Raw genomic sequence first — 19,031 nt, 5'->3', positions numbered from 1 at the left:
GGCTGCGGGGCGCGGAGGGCTGGGGGAGGGCTGGGGGATTCCCTGCCCGTGGCTCGGCGGGCCCCGGGCAGCGCCGCCCCGCAGGCAGGGGGGCATGGGGAGGGCTTCCGGGAGCCCGGGATGCGGCGGCAGCGCTGCTGGGGCTCAGCACCTTTGTTTTCGGTTCTTGGGTCAAGGATCTGTCAGTGCATCTTGCTTTTTCTCTGTTCGCAGGAAAGCAGCTCCCGGCCGGCGCCTCGGGCGTGAAGTCTCCCCCCGGGGCTGAGGACGGAGGGGAAGGGGGCGGCCGGAGCCGGGGCGCGCTCAGCTGCCAGGCACCGGCCCGGCCGGCAGGTACCGACCCGGGAGGAGCTGGGGGAGCCCGGGGGGGACCTCTGCAGGCATCTTCCTCCTCCCGAGACCTGGGAGAAGCTCCGCTGGAGAGAGAGGCGGGGAAGGGAGAGCATCGGATAAAGAGAACTCCGGAGTGACCCCAACGTGGGGCACAAGTCTCAGGACTCCGGGAGAGGGGAGCAGCGGGCGGGCACCCGGGGTGAGCGCTGGGCCTGGGGTTCTCGCTGATGCTGCACCGATCTCCCTCGGAGAAAGGGCAGAAGGAGGCGCAAGGGGTCTGAAACGTGCTGGTCCTGCATCAGGAATTGTCTTTTCTGTCTCTGTCTCCACTTTCCTAATTTTTAAAGAGATAAGGGAGAGCGTGCCAGGGCATCCCAGCCCCTGGGCTGTGGGGAGGACAGGAGGCTAGACCCTGTACGGGCCAGGCAGGGGTAGGTGTGGACAGGGAGGTATCATTGTCATCGCTCTATGCCCTCTTGTGCAGGGGAAAGATGAAGCAGTAACCGCTCTGGCTGGAGGACCTGCCACCACTGAGCAAGACCCACCTGTGCCACGGCAGAGCCCCTGCAGCCCCCAGCCCTGCCCGCGGGCAGCACCGGCCCGCACGCCTGCTCGACGCCGGGCACGTCCTTGGGCAGGGGGCTTGGGAGAGCCAGCGTGGCTCCTCTCAGCGGGACATGACCGAGATGAGCATGGTAAAGAGCCTAGAGCGGCTGGAGCAGCGGCTGGCTGTGATGGTGGCTGCCCAGGAGACTTCTCAGGCCTGGTCTTCACTGGGAGAGGAGGGGCCGGTTTGTTTTTTGTTTCTTTCCTTTCAACCGAGCTTTGCAGAAAGGCAGCGGGCAACGTGCTGGAGCCTGGGGGTGGCCGCCAAGGGCTGCCGGGGAGCACAGCGGGGCAGGGGGGCAGGAGAGGAAACAGGGGGAAAATGGAGGGAAGTGCTGGAGCGCGGGAGAGCCGGAGAGGGGCCAGGCACAGGAAACGGGCAGGGGAGGGGAGAGCCTGCCCTTCTTAATGAGCATATCTGCCAAAATGGGCTCCCTTTCTTACTAAACTGCCAACCCAGCAACTCTTTTCTTCCCGGGATTAGAGGGAAATGTTCGGTTTGGGGAGAGTTAAAGGCGGGATGGATAACCCAGGAGCCAGGCTGGAGGGAGCGAGCCCGGGCCATTGGGGTCCTTTATTTCTTTTTGTTATTCAAACAGGGCTTGGGTGATGGCTGCCATCCCAGCCATCACGTAAAAAGCTTCCCTCCACTCTTTTGATATGCATGCCCCTGTCTGGAGGCAAAGTCCAGCTGTCTCCCCTGCGATCTCTCCACCTACCGGGGAAACGCACCTGATAAGGGCCAGCCTGTTTTCTCAAGAAGAACAACTTAAACCAGCCCGAGCCAGGCCGGGGAAGCAGCCCTGGTCCTGGGGGGCTGAGCGGGCAGAGGGGTCCGGAGGCGCGGCGATGCCCGGGTGCCTCGCAGGTGGGCGCAGCCGCCCTGCCCGCTCCGGGGCCGCCTCCAGCTCAGCCGGGCAGGGACTGGGAATCTCTCTAAGCAGTTAACGCTGCGGCATGGGCTTTAACCAGTTTGGCAAACCTTAAAGAAACTGGTATTGCAAAACTAGGGCGGGATCTGGAGTCAGCGGGTTCATTGTCTCGGTGGGGTATCGCTGCGGGGCACGTCCTGGTCACAGGCAGTGTCGGGGCTGCCGCTAGTGCCAGTCTGTTGGGGAGCTCTGAGCATCCGAGCTGGAATCCTGCGGTACTTCACTCCCCGAGGGTTCTGTGTGAAGTGTGAGGCTGTAGTGTGAGGCTGTAGTGTGTGCCTGTGTGCTCGCAGTGCCTTCAGCCATGCAAACACCACGATGCTGTTGTTCTCCTGCCGAGAGATGGAAGATGTGAGGGCAGCGCTCGGGTTCTTGCTATTTTTGTAGTGCCCCCTGTGCTCACCTTGCTGTGCATCTCTGCAAGGGGAGGTGAGGACAAAGAGCTGGGCCTTCCTCCTCAGCAGGAGGATGTGGTGAGGCTTGAGAGGATGGTAGCTGCTGTGGGAGTGGGAGATCCTCGGTCGATGGGGTGGTGGGACAGACATCCCTCTTCAGCAGGTAGGATGGTCTTGGGCATGCAGCTTGGTGCTAAAGGCAAGAGCAGTAGAAGGGATGGGAATTGCAGTCCTGCTGTGTAGCTATTTCAGAAAATGAGACTGACTTCAACTAGCTTCGTGGTGTGATGTTCCCTTTCCCACTTGCCTGTTGGGATGGTGACAGGAGGCCCTTGGGTGGTGCAGCTGGAGAAGTGTCTGGAGCCAGCAGTGCCTGTGCTCCTGCCCATGCTTTGCTTGCTCCTGCACGTACGCTGCAGGTCCTGCCTGCGCCCGGTGAGCTGGGATGCCTGTGGTTACCAGTGCCTGCGCCGTGTCCCATGGACCGGCAGAGCTGTGGTGTGTGGGTCTCCAGCTCTGCCAGGGAGCAGCTCCTTCCAAAGGGATAACTTTTCCCCACTTTGTAGTGGGAACAAAGATGATGAAGCTCCTGAGCACGCAGCTTGGCACATCCTGGCTGCGTGTCCTGGGCAGACTGGCCCCTGTGTCCTGCTCCCCTCCATCCCCCCAGCGCAGGGCTGGCAGGGACAGCAGCCCCTGGGGCTGAGAAAGGAAAAGCCATTTTGAGGTGCGTGTTTGAACCTCCTGGGCTCAGGCTCCTGTCTGAGGCTCCCAAACAAGCCTCAAAGGACCAAATGCAAAGGTCCTCTGAAGGCCCTGGCAGGGTTTTGGTGGTGCAGATGTTTTGCAGGGTTGAGAGGTGGCTCTTTTCCTCCCTGGATCTTGGCCTCATGCTGATCCATCTTCTGTCCCCAGCATCTCTGCTGGGTCACCCTCATGCTAAGGGAGCAGTGTATCCCCTCACACCTTGCTGTACGAATTCCCAAGTGAGATCACTATTTTTTGGATAAGATTTGCTATTTTTGGTGGTGGCATCACTGTTGGCCATGATTGGTGCCGTTCTGCAGCATCACAGGCTGGGGAGGTGGGGACAGACCCTGGAGGTGCTGACCTGGCTGAGCTGTACCAGGGCGTATTGCTGCATCCCAGAGCATCCGGGGTCGGCGGGCGTGTGGGACCGGCCGCCTGGGCCAGGGGCAGCCCAGCAAGTCTGGGCAGCTCCCAGGAATTGTTTGCTGGGCCTGAGAGCAGATGTGCTGCAGCAGTGGGATTTCTGCACGCAGCTGTAGGGATTTACAGAGCTTTGGGCTCCCTCTCGTGCCATTCCTCTCCTTCTCATCCCTTTATCTTGGGGTGAGGGGGAGGCAGGACATGCACCTGGGGCCTCTGCCTGCCGAGCTGGGTTCCAGACACCTGTTTTTCTTTGTGTTTGCATGTTTCCAGGGTTTTAATGTTGGCCTTGGCATCCAAAACGTCAAACCCTGGCTGGTCTTTGTCAGAGGTGCTGACAGATCATCTCAAAACAGAACTCTCAATTGTTAGGGAAGTAGTTGGAGGCGATGCCGAGCGAGCGCGCTGGGGAGCGGGCAGCAGCGATGGAATGCCAGGGTTTCTTTGGGGCTGGGGGCGTTACTTTTGCTTCCCAGCAGGGCCTTAGGTGGGTAAAGCCCTGCTTGCTCCTTAACTCGTTGAGCTGAATGACGTGCTCTTGCAATGACTGTGCTGGTGAAGGGGCAAGTTGCAGCACAGATCCACAGCCTGGAGTAGAGCTGGGTGCCTCTGGGAGAGCCTGGGAGCTTCCACTTCCAAAAAACAGGATCCAGGAGAAGGCAGAGGCATCTGGGTGCAGTGCCCCACCTCTCCCGGGGGACACCTGGCCAGGCTTTATCTGTGCAGCACCAGCTCCTGGGGCAGGGTGACGCTGGCACCCGCTTCCCCCAGCCCCTGGGGCAGGGGGTGGTGGTGCCTGGGTGCTGCCAGTGCAGACCCCTGCCCTGCCGGTTTCCTGTGCCTGGGAGGGGGAACTGAGCAGGGGGGGTGTGTTGGGGGAAGTAGGAGATTTCTCCCTTTGGGGGAGTTTAACTCGATGCAGGCACCAGGACTTTGCCCCCATGTGAGCTGTTGTGTCCCGCTGCTCCAACAGCCCTCCCACTGCTGGGTGTGCTGGGCAGCCTGAGCACAGGGAGGCTGGTGCCCAGGGGTGCGGGGGATGTCCCCTGGTTTCTGCAGGATGGCTGGAAGGGCAGCTCCTCTCAGACTGGCTCTCTCCTCTGTCAGAGCCAGCCGGGCCCAGGGGCGCTCCATGGCCTACAGCTGGTGGGGCCGGGCCAGGCCAGCACAGCCCTGAAAAGCCCCAGTGCTTCCCTGAGGACAAGCAGGTAGCACCTGGGGTCTCTGTTGGCTGGAGCTGGTGGATCTTCAGGGCCACCACTTTGGTAGAGAGGCCTCCTGGTACCACTCCAGATGCACCTCCAGTCAGATCCCTCTGCTAACGACGGGAGAAGCTCTGGCTGACTCGTGAAGCTCCCGCTGTCTGCTGCCAGCTTTGCCTTCCCTGGGGCTTTTTGCGTGGCTGAATTTCCTTTCCACTCTGGCTTCCCCAGGCAACCATGAAAAAGGACAAGAGCCACGGCCGGGATGAGGCGGACTGCAGGACAGAGCTGATCCTCATCAACGGGGACTGCGCCAGCCCCACCAGCGACGCACCCACCCTTGTTCTGGAGGCGAATAGGAAGCCCAGCACTCCAGGTGAGTTCTCTGTGCCATGCCTGGGATGCATGGGGTCAGGGATCTCCCAGCTGCCATCACCAGGGCTTGCTGGGGGAGCTGCAGCATCGCAGCAGGTCAAGGGTCAGGGTCTGGTCCCTGTGTGACTCTGCTGGCTTTTGCTTTCTGGTGGCATGGCCAGGCCAGGGTGACAGAAGCGGTTGTGCAAACTGGCGCCCTGCTGGGGTGCTGGCTGTCTCTTGATGGTTTTAACTGCCTGGGAGTGAAGGAGGTGGGGAGCCCCCACCCACCCAAGGAGTGCTGCTGGCCTGAGCAGCACAGCTCCTGGGATGCTCTGGTCATGCTCCCCAAATCCCACCTTGGGTTCACGAGGTCCTGCTGTAAATGAACTGATGACCAGCCCAGAATGGCAGGTGCAGGGTTTCCTTTTGCCTCTGAGCTTTCAGGAGCAAAATGATCCATCAGAAGGTCCTCACTCTTGCTGTGAGAGTCCCTCCCAGTTTTGGGGCAGGTGAGTGGTTTGGCACTGCCAGTGGCAGCAGCACCACGATGGGGGGAGGGAGCCTCTGGGCTCATTCTCCCAAGATGAGGTTTTGGTCTCTTCAGATCACACCTTGCTGCTCAGAGCAGCTGCGGGCAGAGGCGTGTGGGGCACAACCAGGATGGCTCAGAGCCTGAGGCTGCTCTGCCCTGTCCCTGCACAGATGCTGGGGGCCTGGGGCTGCCGTCCCTGAAGAATAACAAGAGTGTCAGCAAACCAGACCTCTCCAAGGAGGACCTGTCCTGGCCGCTCGCTCTCTCTGGGGCACAGGAGGTAAGTACCCACCAAGGCTGCTGTAAGACTTTGCTGCCCAGGGGCTCAGTGGGCTGTTTGTGGGGGCAGCTGGTGCCTGGGATACTCACCTGTTCCCCTCTGGAGCAGCTGCTCTTGTGCTCTGTTTGGCAGAACAGTGCAATGGCAGATGCAATATTCATTTCCAATCATAATATTTGTTTTAATTTCTAAATTCTTGATGTACATTGTGCCAGCAGCAGGAGGACATGGTGCGTGGTGCAGCAATGCCCACTCTGGTGCAGCAGTCTAGTAATTGTTGTGCTGATATTTTCTTTAAAAAGCCTTGGCTGTATCGATGGGCCGAAGCATCTTGTGTCTCCCACTGTCAGACTGGCCTGCTTTTAGCTGCTTGGGGGCTGCAACCCAGTTTTTTCCCCTCTCTTGTTGGCTAGGTTGACAAACCTCCGGGGTCTGGATGCATTTTTGCCTCTGGTTTTATTGTTTTGACATAGAAATAACCCCCCAGGGTTGGAGATCAGCTTTTAACAAGGCAGCTTCCAGGAGAAAGAGCCATAAATCCAACCAGGGTGGAAATTCTGCCTTCCCACTCTGCTGGATGTGGGGGGCTCTGCTTGCAAAGTCGCATTTCATTTTGAAAGTCAGTGATGCCGGATGCAGGAAACATGCCTGGGTCAGGCTGTTCTGTAAGCTGGCTGCTGAAACCACAGGGGAAAAGCTGCCCTGGGTGTCTCTGCAGGGCTGGGCTGTGGGAGGGAGCGCACCCACGCGTGTGTGAGTGGGGTGCTGTGCCTGGGACGGCTGTTCTGCCAGGGCCTGTGGCTCTCCTGGTGTTCAGTCCTCCTGGCTGCTGGCTCTGGCTGCTGGTCACACTGCCGTGGCTGTGGCTGCAAGGAGGGGAGGGTGAAGGAGGGTGTAGGTGAAGGATGCACATGGCAGCTAGGAACAAGAGTTGATGTGAGCAGCTGCAGCAGTGGTGTGTCTGTGCACCGCTGTGCAGCCTGGTGGAGATGCCATGAAGTGCATGGCCACACCAAGGGGTGAGGTGTTTCCTGCAGCCTTCCATGCTCCTCTCGCCTTCTCCGTGCTCTCATCCCCATCCCCAGGGCTCTGGTGCTGCCCTGGGCTGTCGGTGCCATGGCATCTCTGTCTCCTGGTTGCAGGTGCGGCCCCGGGGCAGCACCGGATGGGAGAGCAGCCTGAGGCAGAAGCCCCCCGTCCGCCTCATCTTCCAGGCAGGGCAGACCCGGCAGGAGATGAGGATCAAGGAGACCAACAATGTGGAGACTCTCAGGGACCTGCCAGCTCCCTTGCGGGTGAGGGTCTGTGTGACTGCCAGACTTCTGGGGCTCTGGAGACCTGCTGTGCTCTGGCTCAGACATGTTGTAGCTTGTCTGTGCCTCAGTTTCCCCTGTTCAGCATGTGTGTGTGTGTGCTATTGCTTGCCTGTGCTGTGAACTGTGTGCTTTTAACAGCCTGGGCTGAACTGGGGAGAGGAGAAGGGAAAAGAGCAAGTGGCACACTGTTTGCAGAGCAGTTCTCCCTCAGACACCCCTGTTCCTGGCCACAGTGGCATCCCCGCTCACCATTCCTCCCTGTCCCCCCCCAACTCTGATTCCTGGCCAAGGGGCTGAGGGTGAGATGGGGAAGGTCTGTGCTTCCCCTGACCCCTCTCTTCCTCCTGCACTCACGCTCTGCTCCCTCGGCCACGCAGAGCTCCAAGCGGCGCTCGGCCATGACCATCGACCTGACGGAGGAGGACTCCCGGGACTCGTCCCGCAGCAGCAGCACGCTCTCTGGCAGCAGCAGCACCCTCTCTAGCAGCAGCAGCACACTCTCTGGCAGCAGCAGCAGCAGCACCCTCTCTGGCAGCAGCTCCCAGGAAGGGCAGAACGGCTCCGCTGAGCTGGGGACTGAGGAGACGGAGAGCAGAGACGCAGGGACGCCGCTGGAGTACCAGGTATGGAGGAGCCCGACTCTGCTGCTGCACTGAGATCCTATCCTGTGCCTGGGATTGTGCAGGGCAAGGATGAACCTTTCTGGTTTGTCCCAAGCCTGCAGATGAGGGGAGGACCTGGAAACCTTACTCTGCTCCTTCTCCTCCCTCCTCTTCCCAGCCTGCCCTTCCATGTGAGTCCCAGGTGGGATGGTGCCTGGCTGTCCCTGTCTGTCAGGTAGTGGCACAGCAGTGGGTCAGTGCTGCTCTGGGGCACCTTGTTGGGCTGGTGCTGTGCAGAGACCAGTCCTGCTGGGCTGCTGCCTGTGCAAAGCCTCCCAGGGCCCCTGAGAGACGCGTGCGTGGCACACGCCGGGCTGGCAGCCCTGCCCTGCCCTGCTGAGACAGGCACTTGCGTGTGCAGGAACTGTTTCTGTCAGGGGATGCTGGAGAGGAATGAAGCTGCTGGAGCTGCAGAGAGTGATTCAGCCCCTGCGGGCGTCAGGGCAGGGCCCCAGACTTGCAGGAATTGGGCAATTGCATCTTGCTGCATAATTAGGTGCCTAATTGCAGAACAAAGCTGGGAAGGAGGGCTCTGCAGGCAGAGGTGACTGCTTCTGTGTGAGGTGCCTCCCTGAGCACAGCACTGTGCGGGCATGGACCCTGTCATGTCAGCCTGCCCTGTGAGGGCCCCTGGCATGGCCACATCAAAATTCTCAGCTCTTTCACTCCTCTCAGTTTCCTGGTTTCCCTGTGGGAACAAGGGCTGAGCTGTGAGCCTGGCGAAGGGGGCTTGGCTTCCCTGCACGAAGGAGCAACAGGGATGGCTTCCCCAACTGCTCAGGGAGCCCAGGGAGCAACCTTGGTGCAAGGTCCTCCCTGTGGCAGGCAGGACATGTAGCATCCCTTGCTGTGCTTCCTGCATCCCTCAGCTGGGGCTGTGCCTCCTGGCTTGGTGTCAGCGTGGGGTGAGCAAAGTTCTCCCAGACAAAACTGGCTTCACTAGGCGAGGGGATGGGGAGAGTCTGTCTGTGCCCCAGGGGCTGCTGCCCGCCTGCCGTGGTCCTTCCCATCACCGGGGCTGCTGCGAGCCTTTCAGGGTGGCAGCCAGAGCTTCCTCACTGCTGGTTTGTGTGAGGGCAGGGAAAGGCTTCCCAGTGTTTGCAGAGACCCCGTGAGGGCAGGCAGGAGTGGGCATGCACGGGGTGCTGGTGCCAGGAGGGCTGTGCAGGACAGAGCACGCACCGCGCCGCGTGCGCCAGGCGCCGGGCTTGGCGTGGGGCTGGCGATGCGCAAACCTTCCCGATGAGCTCCAGCGCGGGGCAGGGCTGGGAGCCAGCGCTGCTGGGGGTCTGTGGGGATTTCTGGGGGGGGCAGCGTGTCTAGATCATTGCACAGAGGTCCATGTCCATGCGTGCTGCAGCGAGTGACACGCCGGCGGAGCGCTGCAGGGCGTCGCGCGGCTGCTTCCCCACGTCGGTGCTGGGATGAAACGAGGTTGTGCTTTTTTTTTGGCTGATCTGTGTTGTCCCCTTGTTGCTTTCAGGATGGGAAGGAGTTTGGAATCGGGGAGCTCGTCTGGGGAAAGATCAAAGGTTTCTCCTGGTGGCCTGCGATCGTCGTCTCCTACAGAGCCACGGCCAAGCGCCAGGCTGTCTCGGGCATGCGGTGGGTGCAGTGGTTTGGAGACGGGAAGTTCTCCGAGGTAAGCCTGCTGCCTGTGCCTGGCTTTGCCCAGGCTGAAGTCCCCATCCCTGCATGTTTCTGTCTGTCCCATTCCTGGGGTTGCCTCTGGGGTGTGTGGGTGCCCAGCTGCAGCCTCCCCGAGCAGGGAACCCCGTGTTCAGTGCATGCTCTCCTAGCTCTGGACTCTGTAACTAATGAGTGGCCATCATAGGCTGGTGATGGGATCCAGCAACAGGGACACCTGCTCTGGTCTCTAGGGCTGCTCTTGTCGCTCCCTGCCTGGTGAGCGATGCCCTCCCAGTGCCTTTCACCCCCATCACCCGTTGGCTGTCCTGTCCTGTGCATACCCTGTGCTGCAGGCGGGACAGAGGGGAGCACAGTGCGGGCTGTGCCACGCTGTGCCTGCAGAGGTGCAGTGCCAGCAGAGGGTGCAAAACACTCATCCATCCCTGGAGTGCAGTGCCACCGCCTCTGCCCTCCCCCTTCTGCCCTCTGCAGAGCTGGCACCGGGTTTCCTTGCCCAGTTCCACAGTCCCAACAAAACCCTGGCAGTGTGGCATGAGCCATGCTGGGAACCCCTCTGCTGCAGGCGGGGGGCACGGCGCCGTGGGGGACACAGCTGAAGCAAGGGGTGCCCGTGCCTGCTGGTAAGCTTTTGTTGCTCTCCCAGGTTTCTGCAGACAAGCTGGTGGGACTGGTGGCCTTTAGGCAGCATTTCAATTCCTCCACGTTTAATAAGCTGGTCTCCTACCGACGAGCCGTGTACCATGCCCTGGAGGTAACCGTGGAGCAGAGCTGGGGTTGGATGGATAAAGGTGCCAAGGGAAGCGTCCGGGCTCTGTAGGGCAGAGCGGGATGTGGGGTGAGGCAGGGTGGCTGTCGCTGAGCCAGCGAAGGGAATGCTGTGCTGGGGCAGGAGGAGATGCCCTGGCTGGGAAGCGGGGTGTCTGCTCAGCCCAGGCGCTGCAGAGCTTGGGCAGGGTTGGGAGGAGCTGACTGGGGCCAGGTTGTCCCGGCTCTGTCACTACACGTTGTTCTGCTTTGTGTCTGGGGTGGTTCTGGGCTCCTCAGCAAGGGGCCTCTTCCCACAGTCCGGAGTTAATAATCTCCCCTATCTGCTGGGGTGATGTGGACAGATGGCTGTATGAAACCCCTCCTTTGCTGGGTCTGTTTCCAGGGGCAGCCATGGGGACAAACTCTGCTTCTCCCAGGGCATTCAGGAGTAACTGCTGCTGCTCCAGAAACCCCTGGGGCCAGGTTCCCTGTGGGGGACAGCAATGTCACACTGGCAGGAGGTGTCCTGGGCTGGTGCCAGGTGCCCTTTGTAATTGGGGCTGGCACTGAGCACCCCGTGGGTCTGATCCCTGTCCAGGGGATGTATCACGCTCTGGGTTGTGGTGCTGCAGACCCACAAGCACCTCTTCTGCCTTTTCTTTGCTTCCTGTTGCTTACCAGGGAGCAGAGTGAGGGTGAGAGCTGGGCTGGGCTGTCCCTGCTCCTAGCTGAACTGGGGCTGGTGGAGGACAGGCGGGCTCCTTGCAGGGAGAGGGGGGACAGGGCTGTGACACAGGGCACACCCAGCACGGGAATCCAGCAGCTGCCACTGCCAGGGACACCAAGCCCTGCACGTGTGTGTGTGTGTGTGTGTGGTGGGGAGGAGGTCTGGGACCACAGCCCCAGCAGGCATGTGAGCCATACATGCTGCAGCCAGGCTGCTCCCTGGCTGAGGAGCATCCCTGGTCACACTGGCCCACGTCCCTCCTCTTGGCAGGTTGCACGGAGCCGCTCGGGGAAGACGTTTGCAACCGCCCCTGGGGAGTCCCTGGAGGAGCAGCTGAAGCCCATGATCGACTGGGCACTCACTGGCTTCAAACCCTTGGGCTTCAAGGGACTGCGACCACCCAAAACAGGTGAGGTGGTGGCATCAGCTGGGCAGAAGGCTGGCATGGGCAGCAGCCACCAGTGCCCAGCCACTGCGGTCAGACCCTGCTCACCCTCAGCCGTGGCCGTACTGGCCCTGTCCCGAGGTGGCCCTGGGGCTCCTTGGTCCTCAGTGGGGTCCCCCACAGTAGCATTGCAAAAAGCTGGAGTAAAATGCCCTCAAACCATTGCTCCTGGAAGTCAACAGCCTGGCTGAGCATCGAGCCATGTGTGGGGAGCCTGGGTGGCTGGGGAGGGACCTGGCAGGGCTCAGCAGGAGATGTCTCCCAGTGCTCTGGGGAGCTCTGGGGCTGGACGCTTGTCCTCAGGGATCCACTTTTTCCTTGCAGAGAACGGGGTCCTGAGGAACGGGACTGAGGAGGTGCTGTCCCTTGAGCAGTATCCTCCTCCCAAGAGGCTGAAGACCAGCCCCTGCAACAATGGCAAGGAGCAGCGAGTGGAAGAGGACCAGACCCGAGGTAACTGGCAACTGGGGGCAGCATGGCCTGGGCTGTGCATCCTGAAAAGCACTGGGAAACCTCTCTGGGAAAGGGCTTCAGCTCTTCCCAAGGGCCATAAGCTTGGTTTCCAAAGGCAAGAGCTTTTGTTGCCTCATCTTGCTCACTTGTGCCTTACAAGACACCAGCAAACCCAGCTGCAGGGCATGGTGCTGCAGGCTGGGCTCCATTCATTGCTTGGCTTGAAATGTTCTGTGTGTTGCTACGTTGAGCTTTAGCTCTTGCTGTCTCCAGCAGTGAAAGGCCATGGGTTTTACAGCCACCTTTTGAACATGCCCATGGCCTGCCTTCTCTGTGCAACACTCAGCCAAGCTGTGTTTCATGTATCCATGCCAGAAATGAAGCACCTGTAAGTATAGGTGCATTTCAAGGTTGTTACATCAGGAATGATTAATGCTATTTTATTTTGTTTTACAAAGAGCAAATGGTTTCTGACGTTACGAACAACAGTGGGAGTCTTGAAGGTAATGGATTGTCCTCTCCCTTGGGAAAAGGTGTGGGGCTGGTTGTGTCCTTGCAGGCAGCACTAGGCACAGATCCCGGGTGCCTTTTTAGCTGCACCACACCTAAAGGGGTAAAGTGCTCTGATGGCAGGTTGCTGGGCTCCCTTTCTGAAGTGGGTGGGAGCAGACTGCTGTGCAGACCCTCCTGGGGCAGGCACAGCTGCATCCGGACCTGCACATGGTTCAGAGCAGCCTCTGCAGCCCACGGGGGGTCTGCAGCCCTGCGTGAGGCTCCCTGCCCGGGCTGAGCAGGGGTCTCTCTGTGTTCCCTGCCCGGGCTGAGGGGGGTCTCTCTGTGTTCCCTGCCCGGGCTGAGGGGGGTCTCTCTGTCACACAGACAGCTGTTTGTCCTGTGGGAGGAGGAACCCGGCCACCTTCCACCCACTGTTTGAGGGAGGCCTCTGCCAGACGTGCAGGGTAAGTGCTGCCGTGCTGGGGCTGAGCCTGCAGCCGGGGAGGGGGTGCTGAGTTCAACCCTGCTGCATCCCCAGGGGTGGGTGCTGAGTTCAACCCTGCTGCAGCCCCAGGGGTGGGTGCTGAGTTCAACCCTGCTGCAGCCCCAGGGGTGGGTGCTGAGTTCAACCCTGCTGCAGCCCCAGGGGTGGGTGCTGAGTTCAGCCCTGCTGCATCCCCAGGGGTGGGTGCTGAGTTCAACCCTGCTGCATCCCCAGGGGTGGGTGCTGAGTTCAGCCCTGCTGCAAGCAGCGCTGTCGGGACAGGAGGGGTGCCTGTGCCAGATCCTGGCCACACTGTATCCACCACGGGACTGTCCCCCAGCACCTTCTCCCCACTGGAAGCACTGAGGACATACCTCTAACCTCTCACTGTGCACCAGGGATGGAGCAAAGCTGCATTCTCTGCTCACCATCCAAGCATGGATCCTGACCCTCTGTCCTCTCCTCCCGGCTGTCCTTTTGCTAGGATAGATTCCTGGAGCTCTTCTACATGTACGATGAAGATGGGTACCAGTCCTACTGCACTGTGTGCTGCGAAGGGAAGGAGCTGCTGCTCTGCAGCAACGCCAGCTGCTGCAGGTGGGCCCTGTGCATCCCTGCCAGAGTCCCTGGGGAGCGCAGGGAAGTGGGGTCACACGTGGGCCTGGCAGGGTGCTGTGCTGGTACCCAAGCTGGCTGCTGTGCAGCACATCCCAGCACCATCCACCTGTCCCCACTAAGCTGGGCTGCACCTGAATAATAAGCACTGGGGGGGGACAGCAGGAGCTTTACCCATGCCTGTGTCACCAGCTTGTGTTAGCTGCCCTAAAAAGCGGGACACTGCCTGGAGAAACATCCTGCAGAACAGTGCAGGGGCTCTGGTGTGTGGCAGGGGAGAGACTCCAGAGAGGCTGGGGTGACCCAGAGAGGTTTCTGGAGGGTGATGGTCACCGGGTGTTGTGGTTTGGGCAGGTGCTTCTGTGTGGAGTGCCTGGAGGTGCTGGTGGGGCGAGGGACGTCGGCCAGGGCGAAGGAGCAGGAGCCCTGGAGCTGCTACATGTGCCAGCCCCAGCGGAGCTACGGGGTGCTGCAGCGCCGGCAGGACTGGAACACCCGTCTGCAGGACTTCTTCACCAGCGACAAGGGGCAGGAATACGTAAGGGCTGTGGGCAGGGCGAGCCTTTGGGGCTCTGGGGGGGACGGGGCTTAAAAGGCAGGGCCAATCCCTCAGAGTAACTCAGCCCTCTGCCTTGGCCTGGCTCATCCACCTTCTCAAAAGGTGCTGGGCTCTTGGCCCTGTGGATGCTCCCCTGAAGGTGGAGGCGATGGCTGTGGAGCTGAGGTTGAGCCTCATAGAGCATCGTAGCACTGATGGGAGCTGGGGCTTCATAGCTGTCCTTTCATTGCAGGCTGCACCCAAGATCTACCCAACAGTGCCACCAGCCAAGAGGAGACCCATTCGGGTGCTCTCCCTGTTCGATGGCATAGCAACAGGTGAGGCGCTGGAGGAGCCCGTCCTGACGGGCACATGGGGGTTTCATGGACTCAAACCTGTCTCTGAAAGCTTGGTGGGGAGAAGGGGATGAAGGGCAGGGGGACCCCATCAGAGGCTCCCCTTCCTGCAGGACAGGTCTGTGGAGGAGGGAGTGATGGAGGGAAGGTGTGGAATTGGTGCTCACAGAGGTTCTTGCTGTGCTGGTGCCCTTGGGTGGCTGATTTTAGTGAGAATCAAGAGCTGTGGGAGTGCTGGTAACCTGGCCTCTGGTGATGACGTGCCTGAGGGCAACTGGTTTGACTCGGTGTACTCCTCTCTGGAGTTCTACTTTCTGGCAGTAAACCTGCTTGCAAGAATGGGTCAAAAATGTAGTTTGCTCGTCCTGTGTGACTGCAGCACCCACCTAGCACATGCACAAGCGGCCACATCGAGCTTCTGACATGACTGGGAGACTATAAAGAGAGCAGTGCAACCTCAGACCTCTGTGCTTTGCAGGGTACCTGGTGCTGAAGGACTTGGGCATCCAAGTGGAGAAGTACATCGCCTCGGAGATCTGTGAAGACCCCATTGCTGTGGGTACCATGCGGCACGAGGGCAACATCACCTACGTGCACGACGTCAGGAACATCACCAAGAGAAACGTGAGCTCTGCTTCTCTGGGAGGGCTGGGGAACGTGCTGCCATGGCCCTGCTGCAGCCCCTCCCCGGGGCTGGGGAAGGGGACCAGGTTACCTGGCATCTCCTAACTGGGTCTGTCTGTTTGTTCTAGATTGAGGAGTGGGGTCCCTTTGACCTGGTGATCGGTGGAAGCCCCTCCAACGACCTCTCCCTTGTCAACCCATCCAGAAAGGGGCTGTATGGTAAGGCTGCTGTGCCTCTGCAGAGCTGGGTACCCCTGGGGTGTTCCTGAGGTGTGGAGCCACCTTAAAATCCAGGGAACCAGTCAGTGTTGGTGGTGGATCCCTCCGAGCTGCAGCCTGGGGTTGTGCCTGCAGAGCACAGCCTGTCCCCATGCTGACTGCGGTGGGGAAGGGCAGCCAGCCCCCTGGCCCTGTGCCCGCTGTGCCCCAGCTGGTCCCAACCCACTGCTCTGGTTTCTCCCGTGCAGAAGGAACTGGGAGGCTGTTCTTTGAGTTCTACCACCTCCTCAACTACGCCCGTCCCAAGGCCGGAGAGGAGCGCCCCTTCTTCTGGATGTTTGAGAACATGGTGGCCATGAGAGTCAACGACAAGAGGGACATTTCCCGGTTTCTGGAGGTAGGGATTGCCACTCACCTGGGGCAGGAGACACTTGTGGGCTGTGCAAGGTGTGCTGAGGCTGTGAGAGTCTGGCTGTGGTTTTCTGTGGCCCTGATGCTGGAACACCCCTTGCCTGATGCACATGCTAGTCTTGGCTCTGGACCCTCTCTGGCTTTCATCAGGTTAATCCTGAGCACTAGTCCTCCCAGGGAAGGTTTTTCCAGCCTTGCAGCAGGCAGCTGTCCAGAGCAATGCGTGTTATTTCTAGGGGGAGGGAGGTCAGGGACTGGAAGGGAGTTCTAACTGTGGCAGCCAAGATGAGCTGTGGGTGAACAGGAGCTCCCGTGTGTAAAAGCCCTGCCAGAGGCTGATGGTCCTGCTCCTGGCCCAGAGCAATCAGCTCGGGAACATGCTGTGCTTCTCATTAGCTACTGGCCATGGCTATGGCATTGGGAGCCCATGTGGCCAACTGGACCATGCCCTGATGTGAGGAACAAGGCTGTGTTGGGGCTACATCCTTAGGAGGGTGTGATGGAGACGTTCAGTCCCCGTGGTGCAGTGGGGAAGGGTCTCCCATGCAGGAGAGGGCTGACCCCACGCCTCCTCTAACTTTGATTCCCCCTTCTCATGCCTGCAGTGTAACCCAGTTATGATTGATGCTATCAAGATATCTGCTGCCCACCGAGCACGCTATTTCTGGGGCAACCTCCCGGGGATGAACAGGTAACCCACCCTTCACCGTCCTCTTGCATCTCTCGCTGTACTTCTGGCTTCACACGGTGCTCCTGTGGCTCTCCTTTCCTCCATGGCCCCAGACCCACCTCCTGGGCCCCAGAGAGCTGCACTTCCCCTTTGGTGGTTTCCTGGCAGTGAGGTACACGTGATAACTCATTTGTTAACGAGCAGTGATGAGACTGTGGGAGGAGTGTAGCAGCATCCCCATCCCTGGACCCAAAGCCTGTGGAGGGAGGCGTGGCAGGGCTTGTGCAGGGTGCTGTGTGGTGTGTCCAGCTTGGGGGGGATGAACTTGTGCACATAAAGTCCCAGGCTGATGTGGGGGTGCTGCATGGGCAGCTCCATGCCCCCATCAGAGTGGCATGGGGGTTTGGTGGGGGGGGACCCCAGCAGCCACCCTGGCTGGGGCCTCTCAGCCTGGTGCAGTGGGGCAGCTCCACACTATGGTTGCTGCTGTGGCAAAGCATGACTGTGCTCCTCCAAACTTTGTTCACACCTTGTAACACCCCAAATTCACAGCAAAACACAGCAGAAGGACTTGGAGTGAATTCCAGTTCTGAGTGGACCTGCACACCAAAGAACTTATCACAGCAACACTGGGGAGTTTCTGGAGAGCCAAAGCCGCAGCCAACAACCCAAGACTGGGGTTTTTTGCTTGTTTATATTTAAATTGCCAGTATTTGTCAGAGTTAAAACTAATTAAAGCTGAGCTAGAGGCATGTAGGTATTTTGAAAGTGAGATAGCAATTACCCAGCCTTTGTCATCGGGTTGTAACTGAGACAAGCCCGATGGATGACTCAGAGCTACCTCTGTGGCATGGCTGGGGGATGGGATGTTTGCAGAGGTTTGCTGAGGAGAGGCAGGCAGGGTGGCACAGGGACAGGGCTTCTCCAAAAGTGCCACCAGGAATAGCTGCAGAGTGCACTGGGGAAGGTGGGTTGGCACTGGTGGGTTGGCACTGCCTGAGCCTTAGGAATGGCTAATGAGTGAGGCCAACAGTACTGTCCAGGATGTGGAGGGCTCTGACTGCTGGGGGGCAGCTGTCCTTCCCCAAGAGACACCTGCAGCTGACTCCTGGGTGGCTCAGGAGAGGGAAAAGGGCTCCATGCCTGCCCTGGAGCTGCCCTGGGCTGGCAGGCACTGGAGCAGGCAGGAGCTGTTGAGTTTTTAGCAAGGGACCTCTATTGACTTGATGTTTCCTTGGAGAGTGATGTGCTGACTTCAGGCAAGCTGGAGAGGCTTCCAGGAGACTTGACACACAGAGCTGCCAGGAGGCATTTTCTATTGTGCTCAGATATTCAGCTTTGCTTTTCAGACCCCATATTGAGTGCTGGTTCCTGGCTGAGGGATTATTAGTGGCTCTTCTGTTTTGCTTTTCCTTTTATTTTCCTAATCCAGTTTTAAAATGGAGCCAGCATCTCCCATTAACTGGGAAATCTGAGCTCTGCTGAGGTGTGTGCCCAGGAGCGCTGCTGGGGGTGGGCTGCTGGGGGTGGGCTGGGACCCTGCTGCTGCAGCTCCTGGGACAACAGAGCTTCTGCTCCCTCAGATAAGTGCCTGGAGCAGCGATGCTGCAGCCTGGAGGCACAGGTGATCTGTGGAGGTGAGGAGTCTTTCAGTAGGAAGGCTGTGTGGCTGTAGGAGAGGAGAGGGCACTGTGGGATGAACACTTGGCCATACGTGAGGACAGCATACTTGAGGCAGCACATCAGGGGCTGTTGGTAAGACAAGAGCCCTGTGCTGCATCCTGGCTGTGAGAAATCATCTCTTAGTCACACAGTAAGGCTCAAAACCTGAGATGATGGTGGCCACCCAGGGCTGCTGCTTTTCTGTCACCTTCTCAGGGTGTACCTCAGCATCTCCTGGCTCACCCAGGGGCACTGGTGTTCAGAACAGTGTTTTGTCAGTGCAGCTCAGCAGCTTGGTGGACTCCAGAGTCATCCTCACTAATTTTAGCCTGGCTGGTGGTTAATTTTTGCTGCCCCCAGAGCCTGTGAAGCGCCTGGAGCCAGGAGAGCTCAGCGTTCTCTGCCTCTAGGCATGTCTGGGGCGGGGGCACATACTTGCCACATATAGATTTCCTTGAGCAGGCAGGTGCAGTGCTGGGCTCCCTCATTCCTGGCTTGGTTCCCACAGATGGGTCGCATCCCCAGCCCATGGCTGGCTCTGGGCACTTTGTTCCCATCTCCACGTGGGTTAAGCCTGTAGCAGATAAGCTTGCACAGAGCTGTGTGGGGTGATTCGTCAGGCTCCCTGGGTCTGCAGGAGCAGGGCTGGAGGACACTGTGCTGCTGTTACCTGCTGCTGTCCTGGGGCGAGTCTGCTCCTGGCTCTGGGCAGAGCAGGAGTGGCTGTGTCTCCCCTGGGGAATGCTTTGGGGTGGAAAGGGATACGTGTTTACTTGCTGCCTCTCTGGGAAAGAAATCTGGAGAGCTGGGGGGGGACCACTGGCTGTTGGTTGGTGGTCAGAAGCTTCTGCTGAGTGAGACTAAAACTGGGGCTCCAGGGAGCCTGGGGCTGGGTGTGGGGATGGCAGCAGAGGGATGCTGTGTCCTGGCCTTAGCTGGTGGGTGCCAGGGGAGTGGGGCAGCTGTCAAGCCTCACCCACCCCACTTCTTCCTGCCTCTGCCCCTCAGGATCTTCGGCTTCCCCCTCCACTACACAGACGTCTCCAACATCAGCCGCGGCGCTCGCCAGAAGCTGCTGGGGAGGTCGTGGAGCATCCCAGTCATCCAGCACCTCTTCTCCCCGCTCAAGGATTACTTTGCCTGTGAATAG

At 59.6% G+C, this 19,031-nt stretch overlaps 1 protein-coding gene across 1 annotated transcript; it reads left to right on the top strand.

The window, feature by feature from the left end:
* Positions 1-1,010: 1,010 nt before the first annotated feature.
* DNMT3B (DNA methyltransferase 3 beta) lies at positions 1,011-19,031 on the top strand (the record flags this gene model as incomplete). Its single annotated transcript, XM_084271472.1, is given in 20 exon segments — positions 1,011-1,124; positions 4,870-5,014; positions 5,698-5,807; positions 6,950-7,102; positions 7,501-7,584; positions 7,642-7,746; positions 9,269-9,427; positions 10,079-10,186; positions 11,180-11,323; positions 11,681-11,807; positions 12,266-12,310; positions 12,687-12,766; positions 13,271-13,383; positions 13,756-13,939; positions 14,193-14,277; positions 14,774-14,919; positions 15,048-15,164; positions 15,167-15,535; positions 16,155-16,240; positions 18,890-19,031. Coding segments are annotated over 20 exon segments (2,616 nt in total).

This window comes from Gallinula chloropus (genome assembly GCF_964237585.1).
Source record: "Gallinula chloropus genome assembly, chromosome: 16".
NCBI lineage: Eukaryota > Metazoa > Chordata > Aves > Gruiformes > Rallidae > Gallinula > Gallinula chloropus.
Note: the sequence above shows the minus strand (reverse complement) of the source record. Positions and strands in the feature narration are given on the sequence as shown.